Source organism: Nothobranchius furzeri, chromosome 19 (assembly GCF_043380555.1).
Source record: "Nothobranchius furzeri strain GRZ-AD chromosome 19, NfurGRZ-RIMD1, whole genome shotgun sequence".
NCBI lineage: Eukaryota > Metazoa > Chordata > Actinopteri > Cyprinodontiformes > Nothobranchiidae > Nothobranchius > Nothobranchius furzeri.
In genome coordinates, this window is record NC_091759.1 from 8,943,385 (window position 1) to 8,961,180 (window position 17,796).

The 17,796-nt window shown below is 42.8% G+C and overlaps 1 protein-coding gene across 1 annotated transcript in view; it reads right to left on the reverse strand.

Moving 5' to 3' along the window:
* Positions 1-4,123: 4,123 nt before the first annotated feature.
* Positions 4,124-17,796, reverse strand: part of samd12 (sterile alpha motif domain containing 12) — a 269,149-nt gene continuing 255,476 nt past the window's right edge. The window contains exon 5 of the mRNA XM_070547611.1: positions 4,124-10,088. Within this exon, the coding sequence (XP_070403712.1) occupies positions 10,057-10,088 (32 nt within the window). The 3' untranslated portion in view covers positions 4,124-10,056. The remainder of the gene's footprint in view (positions 10,089-17,796) is intronic.

The following is a 17,796-nucleotide window of genomic DNA, read 5'->3' on the forward strand; positions in this document are numbered from 1 at the left end:
GCAAAAAACAATTTTACAGACAGTTTGCTAAATATCTCGGAGGGTTCTCATTTTCCTCGCAGGTCTAGAAGTTCGAAAATTATGGGATTTGCTCTAAAAATACTCCAGAGAGGGACATGTGGGGGTCTTTTCAGTTCAGTTTCTGAGTAGGAAAGTGTGGTAAAAGTGAGAAAACTTTGGGAACATCTCATTGTTTGGCATTTGAAGCGTAGACAACACTCTCGAGGTAACTTCCAAACTGTCCTGAAACATTTGTGAGAAATCTCAAATTCCTTCGATGAGGCAAAAAAGCCCAATAGTGCAGCAAAAACAGAAAATCTGACTGTTGAAACACATTCAACTTACTTAAAATTTGTCCACGTGTGAGCATGAGGGAGGGAATGTGTGACTGTGTATGTCAGGTGGGGCCTTTGACTCCTCCCCTCTCCTGGGACTTCTTTTGATGATATAGAATAGATCTTCGTCTCCCCTCCCCCTGCCACACCTGGTGTGGAGCGTGGTGCCTTGGTCTGCCTGAGTGTTCGTGGCTCCCGGGTCAGGGGGTTTAAGATTTTTGGCATCTGCCTGATCTATCCCGGTGGCTGCCTGGTGGGGTCTGGGTCCCTGGGCTCTGCTGGGTCCCCGGCGGGGGTGGTCGCCCCTGGGTCCCGGATCGCTGGGTCCCGAGCTCGGTCGGCTAGGGGTGGGAGGCTGCGGGCAGGCCTGTGGGCTTGCCGCTGATATCTCCCGGGACTCTGCCAGCTGCTGGTTGTGCACCCCCGGGGCAATCCTCTGTGCCTCTCGAGGGGGGCGGGGACCTTTCTGGTTGCAGTCTCCTTGGGGTTCCTGTGCTCTGGGGCAGCGCCTGGATCTCTGGGACTTGGAGCTCCCCCCGTCTCTTACACATCTTTGGGGGGCGGATCTGTGGTCCCTCACACTCTCTATTGGACGCTCCTATAGATAAACCTTACATAAACAAGCGCGTGTACACACACAGGTGCTCACATGGTGCTCTCAAAAGTATGGACTTGGGCACGTTCAACACATGTCTCAAGGCTGTCGTTGCCACTAAATGCACTATGATTTATTATCGTGTGATTGTTCAGTTAAACAATGTTGATTTTATATTTCATCATCAGGTTGACGCAGTGATAGCATGATCTTGTTGTATTGTTGTTGTGTCCCTTTTTTTGTTTAGTTTTTTGCCTTTTTCTTGTCTCTTTCTGCAGGTCTAGAAGCAGACTCTTGTTCATTATTGTTTATTTTTGTGTGTGTAACTGCAACAAAAACATATGCCGACCTCGGTGAATGCTGCTCAAGTACCATCCCTTCAGTGGTGGATCTAGATATTTTATGTGGGGGCGAAATGAGGGGCAGGGTGGCAACAATGCTTGACGGTATCATTGAAATGAAATTATATATACATATATGTATGTACTGTATGTGTGTTTATGTATATTTTAAGGGCATGGGGGGGGGGGTCCTATGGCAATGGGGAGGCTTCCTCCCTTCATCTCCCTGTCAATTCACCCCGCTTCGCTTATAGAAAAAAAAATGTCCCACAGCTCTTACATGCTGACTTTCAAAAACAAGCGACATGTTTCATCATTCTTAGCCTAAAATAAACCTGCCAATAAAATATAAAGAAACTCAAAACCAAATCTGAACTAAATTCTAAATAAAATAAAGAATAAAAAGCTCAAACACTGACCACATTATTCTTCACTACGGTTAGCTGACTGTAGATGTAGGTTTTACGTAACTTGATACAAGACCTTTAACTCATAAGGTTGAAGTCTAATGACCTGATAGATGTAGTCAGAATAAGGGTCATAGACCTGAAAGACCCGGTAGCTCTGAACATTGGAGACGGGCTTCATCTCTCCCAGGCCTGGAGGCTAATTTCACACATTACAGATGATCTTTTCATACAAAAAATCAAACCGAGACAGAAGGAGTAAAGACTGGCTGACTCATTCTTTCAAAAGGTCTGTGCGTGGATTCTTGACCCGAATAAAACCTCTTCAGACTCTGACATGTTGCTGCAGCAGAGTGCAGATTATCCTCTGCCGTGCTGATAATGGTCATGGTGAACCTGGCACGATAAAACCAGATGAAAAGCGGGTGTTTGAAATGAGAGCATAGCCAGAGGGTAGAAAGTGGAGACTGGGTGATGTTAGCTTGATCTCAAATGAATCCACACACACACACAAAACGTTTGATAAGACGGCTTAACCTCGCTACTCCGAGGACGCCTGCTCACACAAGTGCAGCAACTTTGTGACGATACACCCATGACAGACATATTTGGGTTTTCATCGGCTGACACAGATGCATGTACGGATAATGATGCGCACAGAGGCTCTGATGCACGCAGTCGTCTCGCCTTTGACACATGGAGCAACATCAGCTGCTGTGAGAGGTTTCTACACCAGCTATACTGACAGGATCGTGGGGGGGGGGGGGATAAAATAATAAACAAAGAAAAGAGGGGGTGGGGTACGGATGAAAGGAAACAAAGATAAAACACAAACTGATCAAAAGCAACAAAAAGTTGAAATAAAGAAGAGATAATAGAGGAGACAACTGAGGATGCAAAGAACACGAATAAAAACGTGACGCATGACGGTTCAGGTCTTTTGAAGTGAAGTTTTGAGGAAAGGTTATGAGCAATTAAATTCTTACATGTTGTAAGCAGCTCAAAGACTAACCTCAGTTTGGAGAAACACAGACTCGTTTTGGTCTTGTTTGGACATTCGTCCATTTTCGTCCACCTAAGTGGGTTCAGGTCAAGGGGGTAGCGCCGCCCTTTTCCCAGCAACCTCTACCAACTCCACTGCTTAATGCTTCGTGGAGTTAAACCCTTTAGCATGTTCTGGGTTGACCAGGAGATTCCTGCCAGCAGAAGATTGTTGAAACACTTCCAGGAGGCATTCTGACAAAAAATACCACACCACCTGATGAGGATAGAACCAGAGGACCAGTGTACCAACAGGTTACCTTCCATTCTACATGAACTAGTTTTCCCTCAAATAGCTTTGATGCCCTGTCTGGCCTAGTCGTTGGCATATCAATCAGGCTGATCTCCTGCAGGTAAAATATTAATTCTTCAACACCTTTCCACTTTAAAAGATCTGAACTATCATATTAAGGGCTGCTCCTTCCTCGTTTCCGTGATAATACATGAAGGAGATCAGATGTGATGACTCCCGCTGCTCCGTGTGATACGACGTCAAGCACTGAGCACAGCACACACACTTAAGAGACAAACACTCGCGGTGTGTGGCCATGGCACCCCCCCCCCCCATTCTCCAGAACCAGCGCTCATCCTGACACTCCAAAGGATCTCAGCGTGCACACTGTCTCAGATGTTTAATTCATAGTCACCCTGTTTGTACTCGACGTGGATGAGGCAGAGGAAGACGAGGGAAGCAAAGTGTTAAAAGGACGATGCAGAGGCAGAGGAGAGGGAGGCAAACGGCAACTTTTGAAGGAAGATAAAAATCGTCACGGCTAAAAACCATGAAGCAATAAATTGATAGCTGGAGAGGGAAAAAATAGATAAGAGAGCACATAGATTCTCAAACGCTGGCACACAGAATGAGTGATGGATGGAATCAGAGCAACACAACTACAAGAGAAAACACAAGCACGGGGACAACACACACACACACACACACACACACACACACACACACACACACACACACACACACACACACACACACACACACACACACTTTGGGAATCTTTTCCAGGCGAAGTTTGCTTCAAGTCTCGACAGGGACATGCTGTGAGCGATTTTCTGTCATCTCTCTTTTTCTCTTCATCCCTCACGCTTGTCCTCCTCTTAATCCCCCCTCGCCAACCTCTCCCCGGCGACACGGCCTGCTCAAAAACTCCACATCAAGGGAGGCACTTGTCCCGCGTCAGATGTTTCCTTCAAGGAACCCCTCTCCCACCTAATACTTTATTTCAATATTCATTTTAATATTGATCGATCGACTTAATGAGAACCCATTTGGGCAAGAGGATTCTCAGACCCGCATCCTGACTTCCTAAAGATGGAGACACGCCCATCTTACTTTTGATCCACGTTTGACCCTAGAACAAGTCAGAAAATAAACACAGGAGACAGAGCATATCAAGATTAATGACTTTATTATATATACTCATCAACATATCAATATCATCATTAACATCCTTCATTAGGCACCTTAAATGTTGATTGATGGGAAGCAGAGCTTTTCACATGCTTCATACCAAAAAAAAAAACACAACCTAAAACGTGCTGTAAACAGACATAACATTACTTTTTTGTTGTTTAAATTGTGTTTGAGGTGTTACACATCTACATGTGTTTATGCATAGCTACAACTGACTGATGTTTTATTAAAAACTGTGTTGTGAGTTTGTAAAATGTCACACGGGGTCCATTTGTGTGCCAGTCTGAGTCACATCTTGTGCAATAACATACAAGGTTTGTTCTGGCCCTCCTTTGTGTAACCGTAAGTTTTGTGTGTGTGTGTGTGTGTGTGTGTGTGTGTGTGTGTGTGTGTGTGTGTGTGTGTGTGTGTGTGTGTGTGTTGGTGCCAAATGTCTGAGGGTTTTAGGAGACTATAGAATCAGCCAGTTTGGCAAGCTCCCGGACACCTTGGCTCAACAACTACATCAGGAGCTGGTTAGACCTGAATGTCGGAGGCAGGAACACCGTGACTAAGCTCCTGTTGTGCTACTGAAGGAAGATCTATTCCCCTAATTTATTCCCTTAGTAGAGAACAAACATTCTGCAGAGTATTGGGGAAGATCGATAACGTCCCGCTGACAACCTGGCTAATTGTGAAGCTGCATATCATGATGAAAGTAACCAAAGTTCAACACTGAGATGTGTTGTGCAGAAGAATACTGGTGAATACAATTCTCTGTGCAAAATCATTAAAAGAAATTTCTCTTTGGGAGAAAGAAAACTTATGGAAGCCCCAAAAGGCAAAGAAAGATTTTTTTTTTCATTTTCCTACATTTTCTTTTTTTCCTGTCTCACAAACACGTTGGGAAAAAAACGTTTTAAGTCTTTTTTCAAGTAATAAATGGTAAAATATAACAAAAAAAATGTTTGCAGTTGCCCTGCAGATATAAAAAAAGCAAAAAAAACCTGAAAAGAATAAAAATTATTGTTTTTAAAGATACAATTAAATGATTCCCTTTACCTTTGAGGCTTCTGTACATTTCACAAACTAAATTTAACTCGAGGTGACTTACCTGGGCTTTCCATCAAACGCGTAAGCCAGGGGTGGGCAACTCCAGTCCTCGAGGGCTGGCATCCTCCATCTTTTTGTTATTTCCCAGTTCCAACACAGTTGATTCTGCAGCTCATCAAGCTGCAGAAGCCAGCTAATCTCCTGCTGATTGAAATCAGGTGTGTTGAAACAGGGAAAACAGTAAAACATGTGGGATAGTGGCCCTCGAGGACCAGGATTGCCCACAGTAGGCGTAAGCGGAGTGTAATGTAACAGACGTGTTTCCACTGGGAACATTTTAGACGTGAACCAGAAGTGGAAGTGTTCCACGCAGCTGGTCCCGAAAGGTCATGAAATCCCGGGAATTGTAAGACCATGAGAAAAAGGGTGGCATGTAACCAAAAGGTCTGTGGTTTATTTTCTGCTCCGCTTTTGGACGCATCACATAAGTTTTTTTTTTTTTTACTAGGTAAACACAAGGAAATCTGCACGTGCCTTTTAATTTGAAAGTTGCTTTATACTGATTCTATCTTTCACTTCCTGTCTGGCTCAATCTAAAAATTTAGAAGACATTTCTTGGCCGGTGGAAACACTCCCACAGACTTTAACAGCGGTCATTAGCAGCGGATGCTTCGTGGAAAAGCGGGGTTTAAGAGCCACTTCACTTAAAAATCATCTTTTAGAGGCTCCAAGTTCACAGATTTTAATCATGTCCAGGTACACATTCACTGACCAACCAAAACAAAAATCCACATAAATACATCAGTAACACCAACAGTTGTCGGCTTACTGTCAGAAGGGAAACATTGGCCTTGTGTGTCAAGTCAGCACATATTCAGGTTTGTTATTCTCTGAAAGGATCATAGATCTTTAGATGTGCGTCTAAGTGGATTTCCCAGCTGCTGACCTTACGTGAAAAAATTAAAAACAGTAGAATAAAGTGCAATTGACATAATTACCCAATGCTTGTTGCTTCTCATCCCATTTCTAGGCTTTACGCTGAGCTAAGCTGTTACCTCGCTTCTTTTTCACGCTTTACCCTTTTGGCACAATTACTTCAATATGAGGTTAAAGTGGCAATCTCAAGCTTTTAGTTCTGATTGACTCTACAACAGTTGTAGTTCCGGGAGGAAAGGAGCTTCTACATGACTAGATTGATAATACATAACGCCAGGCCATTAGATGGTTTATTCAGGACCATCTGTGACTTGTCGGCTATTAAAAGTTTCTAATTCTGTCAGGCAGATTATTTTCCCCATACAGAAATATGTTATTTGGCACTAGTAGTGAAGTACTACATCCTGCACTTGTCATCCTAACGGTGGCCCAATCCCAATACTTTCACTTCCACCCCAGCGCCCATGAACTGCCCGTTCCCGTCCAGGGGTGTGAGTGCGTAGGGTGTACCGATCCTTAAATCCGGAAGGTGGCCATGCCCCCTTTGCACCGTTGATACACACTTCGCCCAAGCCCGCATCAATGCGGACTTCAGGCAAGAGTATTACCCACGATTCATTGCTGCGTGGGAGTTTTGAGAAGAAGCCAGAGCAATGGCTCAAGTCTCCTTTACTTTCAAATGAAGTTTATTTTAGGACGATAAACGATATGGATGTTTAGATTAAGGTTTAATGTGGCCAGTAATTAATGTACATTTTGTCAAATAATTGTTTGTTTGAAAGTTGTTAATAAAGATTTTTTCAAAAGTTGCACAAACAGCGACCAGTATGCGTTGCAGTCAATGATGCAATGGTCCTGTCCCAATTGACCACACTTGTGTACTTGTGCACTTCACAGAAGCCCGTAGGGCGACGTACGAGAATTGGGATTAGGCCAGTTGGTGTCTCTAAAGGGAAAAGGGCACTATTAACTTGTAAATGAAACAAGGAAAAAAAACTCCTAGGCTAATAATCTGTTAAGCTAATAATTCTTGTGTGGTATATTGAAATTTCTATTTTGTTAAACTAGAAATTAAACAATTGATAAACTAATCTCTGATTTGTTGCTTTTAGACTTCATATGTAACAAACTTCCAGTCAGTAACTAATCATTAGCTATTAAACAAAACAGAATAAGGAAATAATCGTTAGCATATTGCGGATATAAGCATTGATAGTTAGCTTATTAGAGACTACACGGCACATTTTGTGACACCTATTCTCAGATGAGGTGATTTAAAGAGTTAAAACAGTTTGTTTAAGCCAGGCATATCCAAAGTGTGGCCCTGGGGCCATTTGTGGCCTTCCAAGTGATTTAGTGCGGCTCCCCAAGTGCGTTTCTAAAACAGGGACATTTTATCTCCCCAGCAGACTGTCAAAGTAGATCCAAACATTTTACATTTTATATTCAGATTTAAACTTATTTAATGACCATTTTAGTAGTAAACATAAAAGAAAAAATATAAGTAAACTCTTTTTTAATTACTTTTTTGTGACCTACAAACTTGATGTTTTTGGTTCTTGTTAGAAAATTTGGACACCCGTGGTTTACGTGCATCTGGGATTAATAAAGTATCTTTGATTGATTGATTGATTGATTGATTGATTGATTGATTGATGAGCTAAGTGCTAGTCTGAGCTCAGTCATGATCAAGGTGTTTTATTGCCTTCTTAACTCTAATCACAAGTTAATTTACAATTCATTACAACGTTACAGAGCTTTCTTTTGGAGGAATTCTCCTGGATTTGAGCCTGGGATAAACTGAAAGAGCTACTTTTGCAGATGGTGATATTTATGCTAGTAAATAACTACATAACTAATATCACAGTTGGTGCTGATATAAAAATAAAATAACATAGTGATGAAATACGGTTTTCTTTAATGGACCCATTTGAATGCAGCAGCAATGCATTCTGGTCTCGGCTGTGCTCAGACTAGCCGTTAGCAGAATTACGTGAACAGTCCCTGCATGATAAGTATGTTTAAATTCCAGATGCTACAGTAGGGATTCACCTAACGTCAGAAATTTTTATTGCCACTTTAATCCCAGAATCTGTTGAAAACATTTAGTCATACTGTCAGAATCTCCTGTCAAGTGGGTTTCTGCACACAAAAAAACTGATTTCAATCTCCTTCCAGTCAGTTTTTTTTAAATGTTTTCCGACTTGACATCAAGAAACTGAGAAATTCCAATCCAAACAGCAGCTTCGTCCCTTCCCTTCCTGCTCCTAACACAGAGGGACACAAACATGGCATCTCCCACCAAGTGTGAAATAACCCCTCATGTTTTAGCCCAAACAACTCCCCTTCCACGTAACTGTCAGCACACACATGCACACACTCCTTGAGGATTAAAAATCTTGGAAGGCCAACTGTTTACGTCTTGGATCGATACCATTCGCTCTCTTCTCTTCAGAGCATGAAGCTGCAGCCGCCATCTAAACAAAAGCGCAGATTAAAATCTGACGCCGACCCGTGTTTTTTCCATCTCCTCTAAATGCAGAAGCTGCTCTACGCTCCCATCCAGGAAACGAAAGGATGTTGTTACTGTGACAACGGCTCATGCTACATCAGCAGATAAGATCTCTTGATACACATCTCTCTGGTAAGCTGAAATAGGTGGCTGACATTGAAAGGTCATTATACCGGCTACAGGTTTTATAACGTATTTACACCGACAGACATTTAGTGGTGAAGATGAAGGTCCGATTTACACTTCCATTACAGGCGCAGTGCTTCTAAGATGCCTAGAACATCAACAATGAGTGGCCATTTTCCACACACACAGCAGAGGTTGTAGTTTCTCACCACACAGTAATGGTGTTTGTTCCAGATACGAGTGACAGATAACACTTTTGCATGACAAGTCTTTGCTCACAGCACTTCTACACCGTTTGAGTACAACTCTTCCAAAAATAGGTTCAAGCATCGGGATGGAAAGCAGACAAAAGTGTTAAGAGACGGGGAATGGAAAAACGGCTCTTCTTTTGTCAACTTTCATGTCTTTTCTTCTTTTCCGCTCCTCATTAGAGTGAAAAAAGAGTGTTTCCTGGTTCATCCTTTTCTCTCGATTTGTCAAATGAGTTTACCTACAACCCCCAAGCTTTTCAGAGCACAGAGGATTTCCTTCTTACGCCGTTTTTCTGCTTCATTTCCCTTGTTTTTCTTTATCCAAGTACCTGATTTCCCACCAGGTCCGTTCTTTATCTTTCCTCCACTGTTTTCACAGTTCAGTTGTTCCACGCCCAAAGTTGCAACCTGAAAGGCTACGGAGAAAGGGCAACAAGCGAGAGGAGGTATGGGCACTTCACTACGTGCCGGCTAACACTTTTTATTGGTCCATTTCACACAACGACAGAGACGACAAACACTAATAGTCGTGTGGGATGTGCCTCTCTTCTGTGTTGGTTGGAATACAGTCCCGGGAAAAAGAGGAAGAAAATGGAAGTCCAGGCTCAGTAGAACGTCAGAGTTCGTAGAGAGGAAAACACACTGAAGTGCCGGGATGGAGAGGCTAGCATGCCACAATCAGAGAGGCAGGAAGTTTGAGGAATGATGATTATACCGGAGGTCTCAGCCTAAAGAGGAAGAAGTGAAGCGATGGTGCAAAAGTGTCCTTCGTGTTTAACCGTTTTCCACACCGCGGTAACAGCTCGTATCTTTGTGGAATATTTGGATGCATAAAGGAAGTAAAGTTTGGAAACGGTGGCTGCAGTGGAAACTACTGGTCAGATTCACAGGAAGCAGTGAGGGATTTGTTTCCAGTGGAAGGAGACGGTGTGAGAGTTTTTGGCGAAATCAAGGACAGAGACCTGAAGTGGCGTGAAGATCTGAGACAGGTCCATGGAGGGTAGTCTGGATGTGTGTGTGTGTGTGTGTGTCGTCAAAGGCCTGATCCATCAAACTATGGAGAAGACGGAGAGCACTCCAGAGAGGCTGTAGAAAAACAAAACAAAATGACAAAACATTAGAAACAGCTGTGAAAGGAGAGAACAAAACAATCTAAAATGTAGAAGGAAAGAGAGATGGGAAAATAAAACCGATTGGAGTGACGTAAATGAGAAAGGAAATTAAGAAGTTGAGATCAAATAGGGAAAAAATTAAAGAAAGGGGCTAAGATAACAAGCATGGGCACAGTGAGGCATAAAAAGGAATTGGGGGATGGAATTAGAAAAATAGAAGTGTGTGTGTGTGTGTGTGTGGGGGGGGGGGGGGGGGGGATAAGAGAGAGAGGACGGGTGGGGAGGCGAATGAAAGGAGGAGACATAATTATAAAATGGCACAAGAAAATCAATGCAGAGGGCATCATTGTGCTTGCAGGCGCCGTACAAAGAGGGTGGAGAGCAGCAGTGTGTCCATCAAACGCTCACACAGCACAGCATGTCAGTGTGACACACACACACACACACACACACACACACACACACACACACACACACACACACACACACACACACACACACACACACACACACACACACACACACTTCAAATGCAGACTGAAGACAACAAGGATGAGTCAAACAGATGAAGCAGGGAGAGACAAGTGACATTTAAAGCTCAATTGAAGCGTGTGACGACAAGGAACAGAGATACGTCCCATCCCTGACAACAGCCTGTGTGTGTGTGTGTGTGTGTGTGTGTGTGTGTGTGTGTGTGTGTGTGTGTGTGTGTGTGTGTGTGTGTGTGTGTGTACGCTTCAATTTATGAAGGCATATAAACTTGGGTCAGAGAGCAAACCAAAAACTAAGATTCCCTGTTAATGGTTTTTAGCTAGGCAAAATAATGAGAAGTGACATAGATCAATACAAGAATCAAAAGTTTTAAAGAAAAAGTTCACAAAAAGTCATAATCTTGTTTTCTAGCTTCATATCTTCTCCATCCAGCTCCACATAAATGGAAAATTTACCTCCACAAAGTATGTTGAGGGACATCTTAATATTTAAAATGCCTCGAAGGCCTGAAGGAGATGCTAGAAGTGAGGAAACATCACACTGATCCTTTTCACATCTCATTAGCACCTAGATAATGTCTGAAAATGTTAAAAATACCAGTTTTAGCTTGATTAGAAGCAAATGTATTCATAATCAAACACAAACAGTCTAAGTCCATGTACTGTTAAACTTGAAGCCTTTTTCCCAGTTTTCATGTGTGTTGGGAAACTGGAGTGTGTTCCACTCCGGTACAGCAGGTGGCGACATGCTAGGTGAAATCTGGCTCAAAATACTGCATATGTGATGAAACCAGAAAAGTACATTCTCCTACAGTTTTACAGCATCAGTAACGGACTTTATGACGATATATTAATGATAATCCAACAAACCATCCCAATAGTTACTTCAAACATGCAAAGAAAACCATTACGGTGAAAACAAGAAGCTCCGTTTCCCCCAAAACTTGGTTTAACTTCATAATGGTTAACACGAGCGAGCGTTTTACAGGAACTGACTGTGTACCATCCAACACACACCCAAACACTCTTCCCCTTGTTTAACCAAATTAGTGCAAGAGCTCAACAGCGCTGTGGGACCACACACAACAAAAGACTGAAATTCATAACAGTCGTAGGAGGGCTTCGACAAGCTGTCAGGATGTTCCATAGACCCCCCTCCTCCTTCTCGTCTTCAGACAATGGAGACAACACCCAAAGCTCCTGACACAAACCATCAGGAATGTCTCCTGGTCTACGTCTTCATCTCAAGAACAGTTAAGTGTTTCCACACCCAGAAGGAAGCTGCTGCATTTACACAAAAACAGTGTTTTGAATATTAAGAGATCACTCCAACTCCAAGCATCACACACACACACACACACACACACACACACACACACACACACACACACACACACACACACACACACACACACACACACACACACACACACACACACACACACAATTTAAATTACTATTATTCAACAAAATCAACAGGTCTACGTTTTTATTTAAAGTTTAGTTTATGCTTACACCGATTTTTAGATTCGAGAGATCTTTGTTGTCATAAAATGATGCAAAAAGATAAACTTTATGGTTCTTCACACCCCTGATTGTTGCAAATGCCTTACTGTCTTGATGAACGACTAAAAGGCAGCATAAAAAGTAAAATTCAATCAAAAAGGAACTTGTTCATCTCTCAGTCGGTGTTGTTTCAGTTGTCAAGGACACAAAAAGGGCAAAGCACTCTGGAAAATCTTTTAACATAATTACTATAATCTGGCAAATTTAAATTAAACAGATCGGTGTGTGTGTGTGTGTGTGTGTGTGTGTGTGTGTGTGTGTGTGTGTGTGTGTGTGCTCTAGCACCAGACAGAAAATTATAATTTTTGTTTTGTAAAGACAAGTGTGTGTGAATGAGAGGCGAGTTATTAAACAAACTAATTACAAAACCCACTTACATCTCATGTGTGTGTTATCACTTGTCCCAGAATACACACACACACATGCACGCATGCATGCACACACATTTTGACACCTAATAAATCACAGCAAGTTCATCTCAAGTGCCAACAACACAACAATAAATGTGATTTGCCAGCACTGAGAGACGAGCAGCTTTTTAGAGGCGTGGTGTCATCTCTCCATGTTTTTGTCTTTGTAATCAGAGTTTTATTTATTAAACCTAAACACACCTACAGCTGTGAGGATATTTCCACGTCTGTCTGGTTCTGCAGGTAAGCTTATTTTATTTCTCTCTGGCATAAAGTAAATAAAATAAAATAATAGTAATGACATTCTCTGGTATATTACCTTAATTGTGATGGAAACAGACTAGAAAAATTAAAAAAAATTAAAAATGAATTTCTACTGTAAACTAACACTGCAAATTCAAATTCAATTCAATTCAAAAATACTTTATTAATCCTAGAGGGAAATTGATTGCTGTAGTAGCTCAGAATAATAATAATAATGAAGTCATCAAATAGTTATTGTATATTACAATGGCTGTTGGCAGGAAGGATCTCCAGTAGCGGTCAGTGTTGCAGAGAAACTGAAGAAGCCTCTGACTGAAGACACTCTTCCGTTGTCGGACAGTCTTGTGAAGAGAATGCTCAGGGTTGTCCATCATTTTCTTGATTCTCTGGAGAATCCTTCTTTGCTTTATCTCCTCCAGCGGTTCCACAGTCGTCCCCAGAACAGAACCAGCCTTTTTTATTAGGCTGTTGAGCCTTTTCAGGTCCCTGCTTCTGATACTGCTACCCCAACAGACGATGGCTGAAGAGATTACACTCTCAACAACAGACTTGTAGAAGATCTGCAGCATCTTGCTACAGACACTGAAGGACCTGCGTCCTCAAGAAGTGCAGTCTGCTGTGTCCCTTCTTGTAAACAGCTTCGCTGTTCTTTCTCCAGTCCAGTCTGTTGTCCAGGTGAACTCCAAGGTATTTGTATTCCTCAACCACCTCCACTTCTTCTCCCATGATGGAAACAGTGTTTGACTCCACCCTGTTTCTTCTTAAGTATAAAATCATCTCCTTTGTTTTGTTCACGTTCAGGATAAGATGATTGTTTCCACACCATGCCACAAAGCGCTCCACCAGCTCTCTGTACTCAGCTTCCTGTCCATCTCTGATACACCGGACAACTGCAGAGTCATCTGAGTATTTCTGTAGATGACAGGTCTCTGATTTGTACTGGAAGTCTGAGGTGTACAGGGTGAAAAGGACTGGTGAGGGTACAGTCCCCTGTGGTGCTCCAATGTTACTGATCGCCTGGTTTGATGTGCAGTTCTTCAGCCTCACAAACTGTGGTCTGTTTGCCAGGTAGTCTTTAATCCAGGCGATAGTTGAGGCCCCCACCTGTGTCTTCTGGAGTTTCTGGCAAAGTACATCAGGCTGGATTGTGTTAAATTCAATTCAATTCAATTCAATTCAAAAATACTTTATTAATCCCAGAGGGAAATTGATTGCTGTAGTAGCTCAGGATAATAATAATAATCAAGTCATCAAAGAGTTATTGTATATTACAATGGCTGTTGACAGGAAGGATCTCCAGTAGCGGTCAGTGTAAATGCACTGGAGAAATCAAAGAACATGACCATGACAGTGCTGCCTGCTTTGTCCAGATGACAGTGGATTGGTTGAAGCAGCTGGATGATGGCATCTTCAACTCCAACTCCATGGCGATAAGCAAACTGCAGCAGGTCCTGATATGATCTAGTTTGCTTATTCAGGTGGACCAACAGGAGTCTCTCCAGGACCTTCATGATGTGGGATGTCAGGGCAACTGGTCTGTAGTCGTCACTGACTGATGGGCGAGTTTTCTTTGGAACTGGAACAAGGCAGGATGTCTTCCACAGGACTGGAACCTTCTCCTGGGCCAGGCTGAGGTTGAAGAGGTGCTGCAGAATCCCACAGAGCTGCTCTGCACAGGCTTTCAGTACACTGGAGCTGACACCATCTGGACCTGCAGCCTTGTTCAGTCTCTCCAGCTGCCTCTTCACCTGACTTCTAGAGACAGATAGGTGGGAGGGGGGAGGTAAATGGGGCAGCAGCATCTCCTGACTTGGTTGAAGACAGATTTATAGAACCAGAAGAGTCCATGACTGTGTTAGAGGACAAAAGAGCTGGCATGTGACAGGAAAATGTTGGATCAGAGGAGGACGGGATGTCTGATTGGCTGGGGACTGGCGAGGAGGATGCTGGGTTTGTTCCTGAACTGAACCTATTGAAGAACTTGTTCAGTTCATTGGCTGTGTCCAGGCTGCCATCTGTGCAATCCTTCCTCTGCTTGAAGCCTGTGATCTTCTTCATCCCTGACCAGACATCTCTGATATTGTTCCTCTGTAGGTTGTTCTCCAGCTTCTTCCTGTATGCCTCCTTGCTGTCTCTGATCTTGATCTTCAGTTGCTTCTGTATACTCCTCAGTAATTCCCTGTCTCCCTCCTTGAAGGCTCTTTTTTTTCTCATTTAGCAGATTCTTCAGTTCACTGGTGATCCAGGGTGTCATTAGCGAAGCATCTCACTGTTCTGATGGGTATGATGTTGTTCACACAGAAGTTTATACAGTCAGACACACACACACACACACACACACACACACACACACACACACACACACTATATATATATATGTCAATAAATCTCTTAAAATTTATTCAACTTCAAATATAACATGAACACAAAACATTTTAAAATACGGTATGTTGGGTCTTTTGGGTCCTTTCTTCAGTTGTGATGGCAGTTAGCCACACTGGTGCCAGATTTTATTTCTTTATTCTATTACCGTATTTTCCAGACTATAAGCAGCTACTTTTTCCCACGCTTTGAACCATGCGGCTTATAATGAGGTGCGGCTTTAGTCAACCAGAACGGATGGATGCTAGAAAGTCTAATGAAGGAATGGTTAAAGGACTGCTATGGAAAGCCCCAGCTTCACCCCGGGATGATGACAGCAACACGGACAGCAACACTGACATCACCACAGAAAAGGTATGTGACAAAGCTCTTCTGAGGCTGTTAAACTCCGACACTGAAGAAAATGACTTCAGTGGTTTCAGTGCGCAGGAGGACGATGAATAAACTAATCAATGAATTTTCAGTTTTGTTTGATACTGAACAGTTCAGTTACGTTCAGTTAAACTACGTTTTCAATTCAGTAGATATCTGCGGCTTTTAGCCCGGTGCGGCTTATATTGAGGTGCGCTCTATAGTCCTGAAATTACGGTACATTTTTTTAAAATCGACTTTTAAAAATAATTTCGGCCTATTTAGAAAAAATTTCATTTATTGGCCCGATACATCAGTCGGCCTCTACTCACTATAGTCAACGTGTCACATGCTGTGAAATTTTAAATTTAATGAAAACAATTGATCATCATTATTAAATCCCTCATTTAAAAGGTCTAAAAGGCTTCACACAAAATATCTCACACAATCCTCCACTCTGGTCAGGAGCTTTGGGCAACGATGCAAAGATGACAAATACAAAATGCTGAAATGAGTTTACTTTGCAGGGCGGATACGGTCAAGCCTTAAGCCGTTTTTACAAAACAATGCCCTCAACCTGCCACAACGCTGAAGCAACATCAAGGAGCCTTAGTTTGTTTAGAAGGTCAGACCGTGGCGTTAATGTGGTGCAATGGTGTCATTTTTACAAAAGATTACACGATGGTGGCGTAAAGGGGGTATGGGGGTGGTCCCTGTGATGCAGCAAACTTCTGCTTATCTTGGACATAACTTGCTTTTTATTGCAATCAAAGTCATGCTCATTAAATTTTTTTTTTAACAAGCTGTTCCTAAAAGTGTCCATCCACCACAGTCCTCATGCAGTCTGGTGATTTAAGCTTCAGCCCCAATGGAGAAAGGTTTCAGGGGCTCTGTGTCGCTCCAGATTATCTCAGCTGATTCGGGTTATAAAGCAAAACTTACAGCCCATGTTTACTTTCATTTTTAATATAGTTGCTGGCCAGAGCTCGGCATTAACGGTCTTGTGAAAAGGGTAGAGAGCTCTTCAAGTATCTCCCGTTAAAACTGTCGCTCTACGTTGGAAGGAGACATTTGAGGTGTTTAAGGCATTTCCTGTTTCCAGTGAGGTGGTTTGGGCATTTGGTGAGAATGCCCTCTGGACACCTCCCATGTCCTGCAGGACAGAGGCCCCCAGGTTGACCAAGGTCAAGTTGGAGGGATTTTACCTCCATGTTGGCTAGAAAACACCTGGGGTCTCCCTGGTGGGGCTGGTAGAGGTTGCTGGGGAGAGGACGGTTTAAGCCTCTCTGCCGGGGCTGCTACCTGGACCCGAATAAGAGGATGAAAAATAAAGGATGGATGGAGAGACAGATGGACAGAGGGATGGAGTACCAAGTAGTCACACAGAAGGGGTGTGTGGGTGGGTAGAAAAATACATCGATACTCGTTTTATGATCTCAATGTGATCCTCCGCATCAGATTTAATCATGAGGTTCCTAAAGGATTTTAACTTCTAGACATGAGTGTGTAGAAAGAGATAATCATCTTCTAACAATAACGACAGGCTTAAAAAGCATCGAGTAAAAAATGGATGTTTCTGAAATTATGAAGTGCATATACGTTTACACAAAAACATACACCACAAAGGTAAATAATTCACACTAAAGAGACAATGTGTAGTTTTTAGCATTAATCTCCATTGAAATGTTGTTCAAAATTAATTAAATGATTCCCAGTTTTTGAAAATATTGGCGGCTTTGTAACATAACCATAAAAATTGGGTATAAAATACATGGGAGTGGGTCTAAGTCTCTGGGCGACGCCATATTATGGGCCATTCCCATCTGTACCGGGTCGGCCCGGGCCGGGTAGCCCCAGCCTGGCCCGGTTGATTCCACACATCCTTGCCTTAAGCCCATGTGGGCTGATTCTACCCACCAATCAGAGGCTTGCTCTAATGGAAGGTGTGAATTTGCTGTCAGCAGTGGGTGTGTTGGCCCTGGTCGGACTGAAGCAGACCCCCTCGAGAAGAGGGCTGAGAATGAGCCTTGGTTGGACCGGAAAAATACCAGGCCACCCAGATATGTAAACAACCTACGCTACACCGGCCCGGGCCGACCCGGTACAGATGGGAATGGCCCATTAGATGCCATGTTTCCTTCTAGAGGAGCCTTTGAAGACAAAACGCATTTATTGATTTGTAACAAGCAATTACAAAACTTTTGCCATTCATAAACGT